This window comes from Rhamphochromis longiceps, linkage group LG4 (genome assembly GCF_057381845.1).
Source record: "Rhamphochromis longiceps isolate RC_006_pf linkage group LG4, R_longiceps_female_GT1.1, whole genome shotgun sequence".
Classification (NCBI taxonomy): Eukaryota; Metazoa; Chordata; class Actinopteri; order Cichliformes; family Cichlidae; genus Rhamphochromis; species Rhamphochromis longiceps.
The window spans coordinates 4966470-4982766 of NC_140560.1; the positions used below are offsets into that span (position 1 = coordinate 4966470).

The 16297-nt window shown below is 39.1% G+C and overlaps 1 protein-coding gene across 4 annotated transcripts in view; it reads left to right on the forward strand.

The window, feature by feature from the left end:
- Positions 1-713: 713 nt before the first annotated feature.
- Positions 714-16297, forward strand: part of LOC146670872 (beta-1,4 N-acetylgalactosaminyltransferase 2-like) — a 39129-nt gene continuing 23545 nt past the window's right edge. For 2 of the 4 annotated variants that reach the window (XM_085405076.1, XM_085405078.1), the window contains exons 1-2: positions 714-837; positions 15651-15778. In XM_085405076.1, coding sequence (XP_085261202.1) covers positions 15651-15778 — 128 coding nt within the window. In that variant the 5' untranslated portion in view covers positions 714-837. Of the gene's footprint in view, positions 838-6223; positions 6371-15650; positions 15779-16297 lie in introns of those variants that run through there. The other 2 variants (XM_085405074.1, XM_085405077.1) reach the window with 1 other exon arrangement.

Consider the following 16297-nt stretch of genomic DNA (forward strand, 5'->3'; position numbering starts at 1 on the left):
ATTACTCACGTAGTCACAACTTCCGTGCAACTGATATAAGCTGCGGTAAGCTGAACACAGCTTCAACCGTCTGTTTGTTGAAAAATAGTAACCGCATTTTCTTGTTAGTAACTGTAACGGCGTTGTAACGATAGGAATAGTAATTAGTTACATTACTCGTTACTGAAAAAAGTAACGCCGTTATGGTTATGGGTTGTGTCCTTCTCCCATATACTTTTCCAGTATTGCTTTGTCTCCAGCTTTGGTGGGGCTGTTCTTATATTGTTGCCTTGCCACTGAAAGTATACCTTAGATCAGGGGTCCCGGACCAGGGGCCACTTGCAGCCCACGTCACCCCTACTTGCAGCCTTTATATTAACATGTAGAAATATAATGCAATTTGGCCCTTAAGGTTACTTTTTTGTTAGGGAGGATTTCTTTGTTGTTGTATAGTGTGATGTTAAAATAGGTTCTTTAAAAAAAACAAAAAAATATTTAATATGAAGGCAATATGAACAATTTTGCCATTTCTCCGCAACAGTTGCCCATAGTGGACCTCATCACAGCCACAGAATCTGCCATACGGATTAATGAATTAACACAGACAGAAGCAGAGCAAATCAGGATGAGAGTCTCGGCCACCCTCTCCAGTGCCAAAGTCCCTCCGTCTAACCTCACATTACAGAAGGCCGTCGCTTCCCTGAGCAAAGACCACAACATCACTATTTTACCAGCTGATAAGGGAAGGTGCACTGTGGTCCTAAACACAACAGATTACCATACAAAGATCACTACTCTCCTCAGTGACAACAATACCTACGAAGCCTTAAAGCGAGACCCCACAAGCAGCTACAAAAAGTAAGTTATAGCTTTCCTTCAAGACCTTGAAAGGGACAATATCAGAAAGAAAACGCAGCGTCAAAGGTGTGCGCATTTTTTGACGTCACACTGTGCGCCAGGTTATTGTTTCGGTGAAATGAATTTCTACAATGGCAGACTGACACAAAATACCATTACTGTTAATTTTCACACCGGGACACAGAGGAGGACAAGGTAAGAGAGGCAAGAACAGCCAGAGAGGAGGGCTGAGTCAAGCAGCACAGAGCTGAAAAGCTAAACCATAGAAATTGCCAGTCCCAGCCCCAAGGAAGAAGCTTCATGGCACCTCACCACTGTGGCTAACTGCTGCAATAACCCTTTCTTATCCGCTATCTCCGTCAAAGGTCCTAGTGGCTATCAACGCTGAACCCCGCTAACTGGGAGCAGCAAGAACATTGAGAAAGGAGTGCTGGAGCTGTGGGTAGCTGGGACTTGGCCACTTCCATTTCACCAGAGTGCATGTGCGTTATAATAGTTCTAGTGGATTATTCAACACAATATCAACACAAGTAGTGCAGCACAGGTGCTGTTTCAGGTCATTTCCCGAGTCAGCACCCTGAAAGACATACTGACTGACTCAGGCACATAAACCATGTCTTACACTGAACAGCTGCTCTGCATTTTTCAATTAAATGTTAACCTATTACTGAACTTTATTACCAGTAACTCATTAAAAGAGCTCTATGTGGGCTTTGAGAGCACGACCAGTGAAGCGGAGATTGGATTGTTAAACTGCAGAACATTAAAGCAGAGTTTTTCTGTAAGTCTCGTTCGGCAATTTTATCCAGTAATGGCATGAATAATTAAATGCTCTATATAAAAAAGGGAGATTACTGAATTCCATTAATAGATTACATTTTTACTCAAGTTTTGAACTAATAAAAACTTGAACTAATAAAAAAAATGAGAATTCGTCTTGTGATCTTTTCAGAGCTGTGGGTGCATGATAGCGCCTAACAGCTCCCCATTCCCGGGAATGCAAAATAAAGATCATTTTTTGAGTTAGACCACTTTGAGCCCAGTTTTTCCTCGCGGCCGAAAGAATGCAAAGAACCGAATTCAATAGTATATATTCGTATATATTGTTAGTAAATGTTAGTAAAAGTGTTAAATAAAAGGGCTGAAATGAGGTCATTTGCATTCTTTAAACTAATATTTTTGTTTTCCATTGTATCAGCAATAAATCACCACTGTATAACCATCTGCCTAATGTTGTTTAGGTCCCAAAATAGCTTAGTTCTGTGGACTGCGGAGTTTGACATTTATAGACTGGCCTTTTTCCAGCGCATTGCACAAATGTTTGATCAGCTCAGGAACAGATTAGGAGTTTGGAGATGTCATCAATGCCTTTGATTTTTTGTTGCTCATTGTGGTCCTGAGCAGTTTGTCTATAAAAAGTTTATTTGGAGCTTGTGTCAAAGCCAGATCACAAGTTTTCCATGAAAAATGTATTGTAATAGTCGCCCTGACTATTACAATAGTCAGGGACGGACTCAGGAGCAGACTGAGGAATACAGTTCTTTTTTAAACAACACCGGGTGAACTACATACAGGTGGTGGTGGTGGTGTGTGTGTGTGTGTGTGTGGTGGGGGTGGGAATGTGGGGGTGTTAGGGGTCGACAGCTCCTTGCTTGGAATTCCTTCCTTTCACACACACTCCACTTCAAGCTGCCAACACTCACGCTCAGGGGCTTAGCCATCCTAAATCCAAAGTTAACATTAATACCCGAGTAAGCACCAGGAGAAACACACGTTTGCAGAGCCGGGCGTTCACCAACACGAGTTACTCAATACTCCAGCGACGAGTAGTTCTCCTGCATTATGAATCAGCCAGCAGCGACTACACTGAACAAACATAAACTTTTAAACCTCTGCTCTCTGTAGAGAGAAGGTGAGAGACGGCAACATTTATAGATATAGCTGTAATTTCTAAATAGTTAACAAGTAAAGTAACAAATAGTTCCTTTTCTTAAACCCTTTGAATTAAAGCTGAAAGTCCACACATCAATCATATCTCTATCTTAACCTGACTAACACAGATTAATGACTAGAATATGTGTCCTAAAGTATAGACAGTGGATGCTAAAACATATTTAATATCAATATGATTATTGATTGGGTTGCTTAGTTGCACTTCAGCATGTGACAGTAATTAAATTATTACACTTTAGCTGTGGCTCATTGTCAAAGTAGCCGTTCATCTTACCTGAATCTTTAAATCTCTCCCCTCCTAATTATGCCCCTCCATCTATTTTCTTACCACATTAATTTCATCTACTTCATCTTCCTCACTTCTCCACAGCTGGTGCTAGTGGCAGCAGCCTCATGTGACTGCGAGGCCTAGTTACAAGCTGTTATTAGTTGTTGCTGGTACTACTGGTACCACTAATAGCTGATGTTGTCACAGCTACGAAGCGTGTGTGTTTAAGGAAAGGACCCAATACGCACAAATGGTTGAAAAACAAAGTAAGGCTAACAAAAGGCGAGCCATTATTACGGCTGGTAAGAAGAATACAAAAACAAAGCAAACAGGGGCGAAAACTAAAACTAGAACCTAAACTGGGGAAACGAAACTGTGATAACCATGACAACAGACATGGACATGATTCTGAACAGGAACGTGTGACAAACTATGATGAGGAAGAAACATAAACGTAAATCACGAAATACATGGAACATGACGTGGCGTGGTGGGAGGAAACACAGACGGCCAGACAAAGACTGAAAGAACACACAGACTAAATACACACAGGAGAAGAGGAAACACATGGGGAAACAGCTTAGTGAGGAACATAATGATGCCACAGGAGAAAAGTGAGACTAAACACAATCAACATAGAACACGTGACAATATGGAACACACAGACAAGAAATGCATGACAACTAACACAGAGGACGTGGGTCAAACATAACCTAGACTACAACTTGAGGCAATCTAACAATAATCAAAGAACTTAACATTATCTCAAAATATAACACAAGAAATCAAAAACGTAAACTGAAAACGCTGCACCTGTTGTTTCAATTCATTTAAGTTTAATTCGGTCTTAGAATTAGAATAGAATTATTCTATTCTCCATAGGGCACTATGGGCACTACACTATAAAATGAGTATAGAAACAGAGATACTGATAGATAAATATTAAGATAAATAGATAACAGGTATAAATACAAATATCAATATAAATATACAAGTAGCTGTGAAAATATATGTCGTGGAGTACGAAAGTGACAGGGTGCATTGAGATGTGATTAGTTCTGTTCCGCATGTGTGGATCTGACCCAAGTGGATGAATTAAAGAGTCTGATAGCAGCAGAAGGAACAACTTCCTCTAACATTTTCTCAGACAGCGACAGTGAAGGAACCTGTTGCCAAAACTGCTCTTCAGATTGTCCAGTGTGCTATGGAGCGGGTGGCAATCATTGTCAATGATTGCCAGAAGTCTTGCCAGCATTCTGTCCCTGATCACCTCCTCCAGGGTGGCAATGAGTGTGTTCAGTCTGTTTGCTTCCTTGCCTGCCATGCCTGCACCTCAGCATGACACAGCAAAGAAGGTGGTGCTTGCAACAACACACTGATAAAATGTTGTAAATTCTGACCGTTAATTCTTGCCATAGATCAGCGGTCCCCAACCCCCGGGCCTCGGACCGGTACCGGGCCGCGACAGTAGAGGCTCAGGTGTGAAATGTATAGTTTTCAGGGTTTTTACCGGTTTTCAGCGTTATTTTGTTATCGTTTTTATCGTTAACTCGGTTTTCCTGGGTCTTTTCACGTGTGTTATGAATAAATCTTCTTTTTTTTCGGTACCGGTACTAGTTTTATTTTGTTGTATTTATCTGCGACACCTTAAAGGCCGGTCCGTGAAAATATTGTCGGGCATAAACCGGTCCGTGGCGCAAAAAAGGTTGAGACCGCTGCCATAGATCACCAGCTGGATTCAGGTCAGGTGTTTGGCTGAGCCATTCTAACAGCTTTATTTTCTTTCTTTGAAACCACCTGAGAGTTTCCTCAGCTGTGTGTTTGAAATCACTGTCTTGCTAAAACATCTACCCTTGTTGTATCTTTATCAACCTGGTAGAGGACGGCGAATTTCTATCAGAATGTCTTGGTATCTTTTTCCATTCATGTTTCCTTCAGTTATATAACGCATGTCAGTGCCCTGTGCTGAAAAACAGCCCCACATCATGATGTTCTCTAAACTTCACTGTTGGCATGGTGAGGTAATATGCAGTGCCCTTTGACCACCAAATATCATGTTTATGGCATCCAAAAACAGACTATATTCTCCCAGTATTTCACAGGCTGGTCTAAATGTTGCTCAACATTCTTCTTTCATGGAGTCTCGCTGGTGGTGAGAGTGCATGCAGTCCATTGTGGTTGAATGCATGACTCATTGCTTACTTTGACACAATTGTACCTGCTGATTTCAGGTCTCTCTGGCTCTCCACAATTAGCCAGTCTGTATCAAGCATGTACATGTCTCTATCAGTCTGATTTCGTACTACATTTAACCAGCTGTTTTGCCAACGCTTCACCTTCATTTTCCATTCATATTTCAAACCCCCTGTAGGTTATTATCCATGTCACATACAGCTCAATGCTTTTAATTCAGCTGTTTTTTTTTAAATTAATGTGTTTTAATATATTTATGATAGTTCTGCTTCTCAGCTTGTGAACAATTGTCTTTTTGGTTTGTTTGTTTTATCATAGCTACGTGGTCCTCACAGGACAGCCACCGCAAACATATGCTTGGATGCTGGACATTAAACAGAATATAAGTATTTAAAATGAGCTCAAGCAGTATTAATTCATTTTTATTTTTGGTATTTTAAGCAGAATTTTCATTAATACAGTTTTATGTGTTAACTTTTGTGTGTACTGTTGTACTGTACTAAAGGAATGCTTTGAAAAAGTCTTTCACCACTTGTCATTGTCAGCTAATCTTTGGTAATCCAGTAGATATTTATTTAACAAATGAAGTAATAATATGTTACAGTTCTTCAGTCAGGAAGAAACGCAGGAAGGTAAATTTACCATGTAGAGTGCAGATGGGCAGTATAAATAGTATGTTTTAATCTGGTCCTATTTATTTTGAACTGATAAATCATGGAGGAAGCTGTTTTGTTGACGCTGTGTGTGTATGAGTTTATGGGGTGATGGCATCTCTGCTTGTCTTTCTGTAAAAGTCATTTGGACCTGTATTATTTTGGATTTTACAGTCTACTGGTGCTTTTTGATAGTCTCTTTTTAGAACTCTTTTTACAGTGCAACAAGGGGAAGTCTGTGGTGCAGGTAGGCTGTACATTACACCTTAGCACCGAGGGTATTTGATAGAGGTGTGCAGGCAGGTAGGAAAGACACTCCCCCAAGGGGTTTGTCGTCTGTCTTCAAACAAGTGTTGCTCGACATTTAACATGTTTGGATTTGCTTTTCCCCATACATGATTGAAATTACCTTTGGTCAGGCTTGGAGAATCAAACATGAAGCCACACCCTGCTGCCATTGGGAAAGGTCTGTATTAATTCTGTATCTTTCACAAGGCGGAAGTTTGTCATAGTGGAGAACCGTATTCACGCTTTAACTATAAAGGCTATTTGACTGAGGTGCGCATGCAGGTGGCAACAGGACTCCCCTCAGGCTCTGTCTTAAAATAAGTATTAGTGGATATTTGACATATCTGGATTTTGTTTTTTGAAAGACAAACGCTGCTGCTTTTCAGGAAAGCTGTGTATTATAAGCCAACTTTTACTTTACTGGGAAGAAATTGGTGCTAAAGTTTATCTCCGCAATCACATTACCTCATTGTAGTGGCTGAACATGAGGTACTGTTAAGGTTCAAAATTGAGGAGGGAGAGTACAAACCACCCATGGTCCAGAAGGTCTTGGTCAAACAATGATTTTAATGAACACACGTGTGGGAAGATACTCTGTACGCCGACAGCAAGTGATCTCCGACTTAATCAAAGCATAAACAGATATTTTATAGCATCAGGGTTTGATTTACTGACGCCCCTTCATGCGTCACAGATACATTTTATACATAGATCAGATCAACACCACAATAGCTTTTCACCCAGAAGATCATCTTCTATTTTCATGGCTGGTACTTTCCGTTCTTGTCTTAAAGTGAATTGTTCCTCTTTCTTGCCGAGACATGACTAATCTCTCCTCTAAATAAATCTAACTCATGTGTGTATGTGTTGACCTCACATGCTCTTTGTGTCACCTCTTCACCTACTGTCTGTGTCTCGTCCTCAAATGCTCTTTCTCAATTCACCTGTTGCACTTCTGACCTTTTACCAGACCAGAGGCTCACTGAGACTATATGTATGTCTTCTACTAAATAAATGTTTTAATCAAGAACCCCTACTAAAAGCTTAATATAAAATGATCTGATATATAAGTGTTTTGTAAGCATGTATTGCAATTCCTTCTATGTTCTAGTTTTCCCTCAGCATGGATCATCTAGACACTCTCACTAGATGAAGCTTAAGACCATTAATGAACCTGAACATCAACTCAAATAAGCACAGATATGCATTGTGTATAAAATAGTCATAACTGCTTAAGGCCTTCTTAAAGCTATCTGTTACATTGTTAAAGCCTCGTCTTAGCCTGCTGCTCAAAATAACTTCCACTTCTGCAAAACTCTCCAAGCCTGTTTCCTGTCCTGTTACTTTTAGCCTTTCTGAAAGACACACTGTTCAACCCCTGAATGCAATATAAACTCCAGATTATATTATTAATGCAATGGTAATGATGACAATTATTTAACAATAGCAGTAAAATAATTTCCCTGCTCCACACTCCCTCTCTCGACCTCTGGAACACCAGAGGTCGCAATACATTGTGTCCTCGCTCAGACCCTCTCTAGCCGTCCTCTGGCTCAACCAGCTCCCATTCGAGAACACTCCATGTGTAAGCTTTGGTTTTCTTGGTCCCTCTCTGGTGGTTCAGCAGGCCTCGAGATCTCCAGGATCCTCGCCCCTCCTGTGGTCGCCGAAATCGATCTTCTGCAAAGGAAACAAAACACCTTTTCCTGCCTCTCCCTAACTTATCCTTTTTGGGACTCTGTAATCAAAAGCATGATCCTAATTATGTTCTTAACTTATTGACTTGTATTTATATATATTCTTCAACGTCCTATGTGTTAACTTCATTTTAACCTCACATTTCCTATGTTATAACCCGTTTTGGTATAGCCTTTTTATTTCATTTTGCTCCTTTTAATGTAACAATACCTTCTAATTCTAGTTTATCAGACTTCACCAAAATATATGCTTTCCTTCCTCTTTGGTCCTTCTTTAAGTTCAGTTAAAAAGCTAAATGAATTTGAGGCCTTTTGCCTGGAATCAATACTGTCATGTGTGTTTCTTAACTCTGTGTCTGTAAGCGTGTGCAATCCTTCAATAACTTCAATAACTCATATCAAAAAATGCAATATGTATAAAAATCATTTCTATTTATAAGCTCTCCCCTTTATCCTAAACATACCACCTATGTAATATCTGTATGTGTAAGCCTACATTATAACCACTACTTCTAGAAATCAAAAAGAAATCAAAGCTGTTCTACTCCTTCAACCCTCACTAATTTTCCCTCTAAGAATTATTCACAGCTTTGAAAAACCGGCATTGTATCTTCTAAACAGGATTCAGTTCTGTCATGGTCCTGGGCCATGTTGGCCCAGTATTCTTGGTTCCTTGTATTTTCGCTCCTTATTTAGGCCAGGTTTTCTGAGGTGTCCTGTTGTGGTGTTCCCTAAGTGTTTTTCCCTTTGTGACTCTTACCCCCTTGTGCCCCTCTGTGTATTTATGAGCTCTCGTCTCTCTTTGTGTTTATTCCATGTTTCCCCCAGCCTGTTATGTCTGTGTTCTCCCCGTGCTTTCTCTCCTCCTGTCTGAACCTCTGTGTACTTCCTGTTTTACTTTGACAGTCTCTCGTCAGTATGCGTAATGTTGTGTTCACTCCTGCCCTGTCTCGTTATGTTTATCAGTGTCACCTGTGTTCCCCACCTGTGTGTAATCTCCCTGTGTTCTCTGGGTGTATTTAAGTTGTGTCTTCTGTTATGGTAGTTGCTGGTTCGTCTGTGTTGTTTCCCCTCGGTCTCCCTGCGTCTCTTGTGTATTTCCCCGGACCTCCCTGCATCCTCGTTTCTGGTTTGTGTTATTAGCTTACCCAGTTTAGGTTTCCGGTTTCTTGTTTTTCCACCAGTGCTATTTTGTGCCCACCGTTGTAAATAAATATTCACCTGCACCAGAGCTGCCGCCTTTTGGGTCCTTTTCTACAACTCCACACGGCTTGCCCCGCAAACCGTGACAAGTTCACTTTAATCCTTTAACCTTAACTTAAAAATAACAGTTTCAGTTTTACCATATCCAAATGATCAAAAACCCCAAAAGTCCTAAAATGATCCTAAATTATTAAACAATTAAATTAATACACCCTAAACCCCCCTTTATCTTGATACATTTCATGTGTCAAGATACTATACAAAACTTAAAAATGCTCAGTATTGCCCACTCATGTTCCAATCTATATCTTACAAATAAACTTAAAACAGAACAATTATCAGTCATGTGTTTCTACAATTAATGGTAACTGAGTTACATCAAAATGTTTCCCCTTTAACATTTGGCATTCTCCCAACAATATACTATAATCCCATAATCTAACCCCAGTCAACAAAACAAAACAGAAATTTTCTCTGGTAAAAGCAAATTTGTCTGTCCACATGTATTCATCCACACCTTCATCCAGTCACACATTCACATGCAGTCACACCATATATTTGCTAATAGTGGAGCGTCCCGCGCCAGATTCTCCACCCTCAGCAAAATGAGCTCAGTCATTTTTTATTTTCCATAGGAAAATATTTCTTTATGCTTTTGGACTGGATTGACTCGCATAAAATCCTTTTTACAGGGACTTACGACCTGAATAGTCCCCAGGTAGCTTTCTCCTCAGCCAATTGTAATCTGGAAAGCCCACCTTATATTTGCTCCTCCCGAGAATTTTCAGCGCCGTTATTCACTGTTGCAGGCCTCCTTAAAACAGAAATGAAAAAAAAATAGAGCTGATTGTTAGCTCATAAAAACAAAACAAAATCACCTGGCAGGTTTTCTTTAAGTGCACTGTTACAAAATAATGGGCCCAATTTTTAGACATGTCCATGTTTCCTAAAACTCCCTCTATTAAAAACAAAAACAACAACAACCCGAACCTTAAACACACAAAAGTTTTGCCACCACATAATTTCACCTCCTCAATACACCGAAAGTCTCATTAAAACCACACAATTTGCACACAAAAATCACCCCCTTTAACATACTTACATTCAGCATAAGACCCCCTTACAACAACATATCACTAAACTATAAATTTCCTACCCAACTCTGTACTTCTCTTGTCTGCCATGCTTCCTCTTCTGAAAGTCACTTCCTCAGTCACACACATACAGGAAGCTCCTACGTCACCACTCACTCCAGCTAATGTGCATACTGAGTCATCTCTCAAAAAGCTGTAACAACAGAAACATATGTTTAAACATTCCCAACTCATTAAATCATTTTATTTCTTTCTACAGTGATCACTGGTTTTGATCACTCAGTACGAGAGAGCACTCCTAAGTCACTCTTTTTAAAACTACTTTAATCACTTTTTGTTTACATAACTCATTCCCTTTGTCATATGGCTTCTTCTATTCCTCAATTACAAACTCAAATGCATTTAATTAAACATTCACACCATTGTATCATTCATACAAAATAGCAAGCTGTTCTTCATTGCATATGTTTGTGTTCTTAGCCAGGTTTAATCAGTGTCTATGCATTAAACTCCATGAGCTTGTCTTGTCTTTATAAGGTTAATGCATTTTCTGTTTGTGTGTGTAAATTTGCATATGTTGCTTTTGCAGTGTGTCAGACTCCTTCATAATTTTGCCTTTAAACAGTCAATTTTCTCCTCCCCAAATTTACTAACCCAAATTCTGATTTCCTACCTTAAATAGCAGCATTCCTTGTCCTCAGCCAGAAGGTAGGGCTCCACTTGCCACTTACCCCCTCTGCCTCAGCCCAGCGGCTTTACCCGTCAGGTCCCGTCTTCTTACTGAAGCCGAGTAATCGTGACTGTGCCTGCCTTAGGTTGTCCCAGGGTTTCGAGGTGGGATCTTACCCGTCATGGGCTATCCAGCCTTCCATACTCGCCTGATACGGGGCCCAAGTGGGCAGGGGAGGGAACACACTGGCTCTGGAAATTAAAGGAGTGTAAGCTGCTTCCTTCATTGCATCTTATATTAAACTATCTCACTTCTGACTCCTTCCTAGAATAATTTCACATATGGCACTTTGTGTATGTGTGTTTTCTATTCATTAATGTAATTGTCAGTTATTTTCTCTCTTCATTTTACTTTTTATCTGTTTGTTTGTAACGTTCTACTTTAATTCTACTAAATCTTGACGTAAAAACAATACTCCCTTATTTCGCGCACACACTCTGCATTTTGCCTACGCACACACTTCTCTCTCAGACTTCCTCTGTTCACACACCACCTTGCACTCACTCTACTATCAACTTTCATAGTGTTATTATTATTTAGTATTTTGTACACCTCACACAGAATCATTCAAATCGAGTACTCACAGCATTCACATCACAACCTTCAACTTTCACTTTCAATCCTGCAAGACGCAGAGATGGACATCTCCTTCACCTAACATAAAACTAAATTACCATATCAACATACAATTACTGAAATTCAAACTCAAATACACCGTCTGTTTTAATAAAGTCAAAGAGTAAACAGGTGTACCAAGTGTATGTACTTATGTGTTTTTAAACTGAAAGAAAAAGAAACTCAAACTCTTATAACATCACTCATGCCTCTCTCAAATTAAAAACACTTTCAAACTTTAAAACATCCTACTTTACATCACCAAAGAAATACCTCTCACACCTTTATTCATCATTTAAAACCTTCTAGTCACCGCATTCACACTTAAAGTGTGACCAGAGTTGAGGAATATAACTCAAAACACACTTTCCTAAGAGTATTTTAGACATGCTTGTCATAATCAAAAAGAGCAAGTAAAAAACAAACAAACAAAAAATTGAAACCTCCATTAATTCTCACCGCACACACAAGAAATTAAAAATAAAACACACCAGCAACTAATGCTGGAGAAAAGTTACTACTGAAAGTGATGTGTTAGTCTTAAGTATATACAGTGCACTCAATATATTTATATATCTACATCCAAACTCAGTCAATTACTATACATCCACTACGGCAACTCAAAACTTTATTTATAGTCCTCTAATAAACATAAATGGCATTTTAAACACACACTCTACAATGTTTGCAGCAGTATTTGTAAAACCAACTGTGGTTTAAACAGTTCACTGCTTACTCATTTGCATTTTCACACTCACACACACACCGTCTAAAAATAGCTCCAGCATTGCCTCAGCCTCCTTTCACACAGAGATCTCTTATTTTATATTACAAAGACATCTTATATTTACAACCACTGTCAGATCTGTCAGCTTTAGCGCCTACACAATTTAGACAAATTTAAAATAACCGCCCAGCGGATAAACTCCCTGAGTTTTTTGCGACCAATTAACCAGTATCAAGACTTTAACTGTTTCTGGCCTCATCTCTAAAATCCCTAACTCAATTTAAAAGCGTCAACCAACCCAAACTTTGCCTGAAGCTCTAATTTTGGCGTTTCACAGCCAAGGCTTACCCCAAAGTGTTAAGTTAAAGTTACACGCCCGAAGTCCAACTTCTCCTGTCCAAAAAAGCGCAGACTACCGTTCCAAACGGTAAGGAGACTCTAACTCCTAGTGATTCTGGAGTGCCCCAAACTCCACAGTGACCAACTGACTATCCCTCTTCGAGGACAATGCCTAAGCGTCCTTGGCATTGGCAAGCGTTACCTCTGAGCACTGCGCTTCCTAGAACCCCCACGGTTCCGTTCTAAAATAATTTATAATACTTTGAAACAACAATCAACACCCAAAACAAGTGTATAACTGAGGCAGATGCAACCTAGTGGTCAATGGAGACTCCAACTCACAAAATGACCGCTCAGGTCCACTCTTATGACCAAATTTGGACTCTAACCTACAAAATAACCAATTCCCTACCAAACTACTTGAGACTCTAACTCAATTTCTTTGGGACTTCAACCCAGTATTTAAACTTTTCTTATCAGACTCTTAACTGCTTTCATTTCTTCTTAGCAGAACTCTAACTGCTTCAACTCATGAGATTTTTCATCAAAATCAAAACAGACATCCACCAGTAACTTCAGTGAGTAGACTTAAATTTTATCATGTCCAATTTGGCACACTTTGGAAATAATTCAACAGGTAGTGCCTTACCTTTTGGATAAGCCGGCTTATGCCCACTCACTTCGACCACTGGAATTCATGTCTGCCCGTCAGACCACCTCAGAGACCACCAAATTTCTCCATCTAAACCTCCAATCCTCCCTCCTCAACCACCGGACGAAGCCCCCAAATGTTAAGGTTCAAAATTGAGGAGGGAGAGTACAAACCACCCATGGTCCAGAAGGTCTTGGTCAAACAATGATTTTAATGAACACACGTGTGGGAAGATACTCTGTACGCCGACAGCAAGTGATCTCCGACTTAATCAAAGCATAAACAGATATTTTATAGCATCAGGGTTTGATTTACTGACGCCCCTTCATGCGTCACAGATACATTTTATACATAGATCAGATCAACACCACAATAGCTTTTCACCCAGAAGATCATCTTCTATTTTCATGGCTGGTACTTTCCGTTCTTGTCTTAAAGTGAATTGTTCCTCTTTCTTGCCGAGACATGACTAATCTCTCCTCTAAATAAATCTAACTCATGTGTGTATGTGTTGACCTCACATGCTCTTTGTGTCACCTCTTCACCTACTGTCTGTGTCTCGTCCTCAAATGCTCTTTCTCAATTCACCTGTTGCACTTCTGACCTTTTACCAGACCAGAGGCTCACTGAGACTATATGTATGTCTTCTACTAAATAAATGTTTTAATCAAGAACCCCTACTAAAAGCTTAATATAAAATGATCTGATATATAAGTGTTTTGTAAGCATGTATTGCAATTCCTTCTATGTTCTAGTTTTCCCTCAGCATGGATCATCTAGACACTCTCACTAGATGAAGCTTAAGACCATTAATGAACCTGAACATCAACTCAAATAAGCACAGATATGCATTGTGTATAAAATAGTCATAACTGCTTAAGGCCTTCTTAAAGCTATCTGTTACATTGTTAAAGCCTCGTCTTAGCCTGCTGCTCAAAATAACTTCCACTTCTGCAAAACTCTCCAAGCCTGTTTCCTGTCCTGTTACTTTTAGCCTTTCTGAAAGACACACTGTTCAACCCCTGAATGCAATATAAACTCCAGATTATATTATTAATGCAATGGTAATGATGACAATTATTTAACAATAGCAGTAAAATAATTTCCCTGCTCCACAGTACTCTCGTAAGTCTTGTTGTGACAAGCACAAACACATTGTTTTCAATGTTTCTCAGGTTTCTGTTCCTCCATAACAGGCATTTTGTGAGTGAGAGAAGAGGCAGCTGCTAGTATGCATATTCTGATTTCGTGAAAAACATTCCTAATCTGTATATGATGAAACAAGAATAGTTTTATGTGTATTGACCTTGTAGTCAGAAATGGAAATAGTATTTGTTGACTGCTATTTTTTAGACAGTACCTCAACATGAGGCTTTGAGATTACGTTACATTGTCCATCCCCAGTGGAGAGGAATATGTTTGTTTGTCAATGTCTCATCATTGTTTTTAAATGAATTGTGTTGAATTCAATATTATATGATTTTTATATATCAGATTTTACATCCACACAATTAGCAGAATTTGAAAATTCTTATGTTCACGTGTTCTTCACCCTTATTTTGGGTTTCTCTGAGGAGCCAGGCAGAGGAGCTTTCTCTGTCTTTCTCACTGATTGTCCTTCCTGTTTATAAAAGGAGGGGATGCCTTACACTATAGACAAAAGCAGTCACATCTTAAACCAGTTTTTCTGGCTTTAACTGGAACCCATTACAATCGCTTCTGTTCCTGATATTGTTGCAAGTTGACAGAATTTTTAGTGTAGTTTATTTACACTCATGGCTAAGTAATGTAATAAGTACTTATTCTAAGTCAGATGTACCCTTTACTTAGAAAAGACTCATTTGAATTAGAGGTAGAGGATTCTGCCAAGGAGCAATCAAATACTGCACTAAAAGAAAGCTACTGCACTGAAAGCATGTGCTTTGAGTCCAATATAATAATAATAATAATAATAATAATAATAATAATAATAATAATAATAATAATACATTTTATTTATTTTTTATAGGCACTTTTCAAAACATTCAAGGAAAACTTACAACTAAATAGTAAAATAGTAAAATATTACTAAAATAACAAGTATGCATAACTTGACAGTTGAAGGCATCATATTATTAAAATCAAGCAGAATAGGCAAGCTTCAGTTCACTTCAGTTTTATTCATACAGCGCCAAATCACAACAAAAATCGCCTCAAGGTGCTTTACCTTGTAAGGTAGACCCTACAATAATACATACAGAGAAAAACCCAACAATCATATGACCCCCTATGAGCAAGCACTTTGGCGACAGTGGGAAGGAAAAACTCCCTTTTAACAGGAAGAAATCTGCAACAGAACCAGGCTCAGGGCTCTGTTAACTTTCTATAACATTAGTGCTTTTGCGTATGTCTGTCTCCACAGATGTTTTTCAACAGATTTCAGCTGCTTTTTGCTGTTTGCCTGATGATCCTGATGGCGTTCTATTTCATAGATTTTAGTAAATATCGTGGAGAGCCACCCAACATCACTCCCACTACACCAGAACGAAGGTATAACAAACTCTCTGTCTTGATGCATGCTCAATCATCCAGGTAACTAAACTGCAGGTTTCCCCAACCTGCAGTCAGCTGAGACTGAAGAAGTCACTTGGATGAGTGACAAAATGTTTCTCCCACAAAACGCTACGTCCAGATGAACAGAATCAACTTTTGGAAACCAACTCTCTGTGTGTGGATATGAATTCTGCCTGCTTCTAATTTATTCTATGTAACATTTGATATTTTTTAGCAGTATTTCTAAAATAAATTGTTTAGAATGATCAAAGAAATACCATCCTTTTTCATATTCATATTAGTAGTTTCAACAATAATGAAAGCAATGACAGGCAGGCACAGGTAGTCAATATCAATACCATGAAACACACTTTTTATAACCTGCTTTGTCTTGCATGTCCATTCAAATATACCTGCAAACTATATCAAGTGCCTCAAAAAGTATTTGGATGGTTGATGATGGAGAATTATATAGGAGGTCAATCTGTCAAAGAGTTGCACTGTGTCTTTTATGAT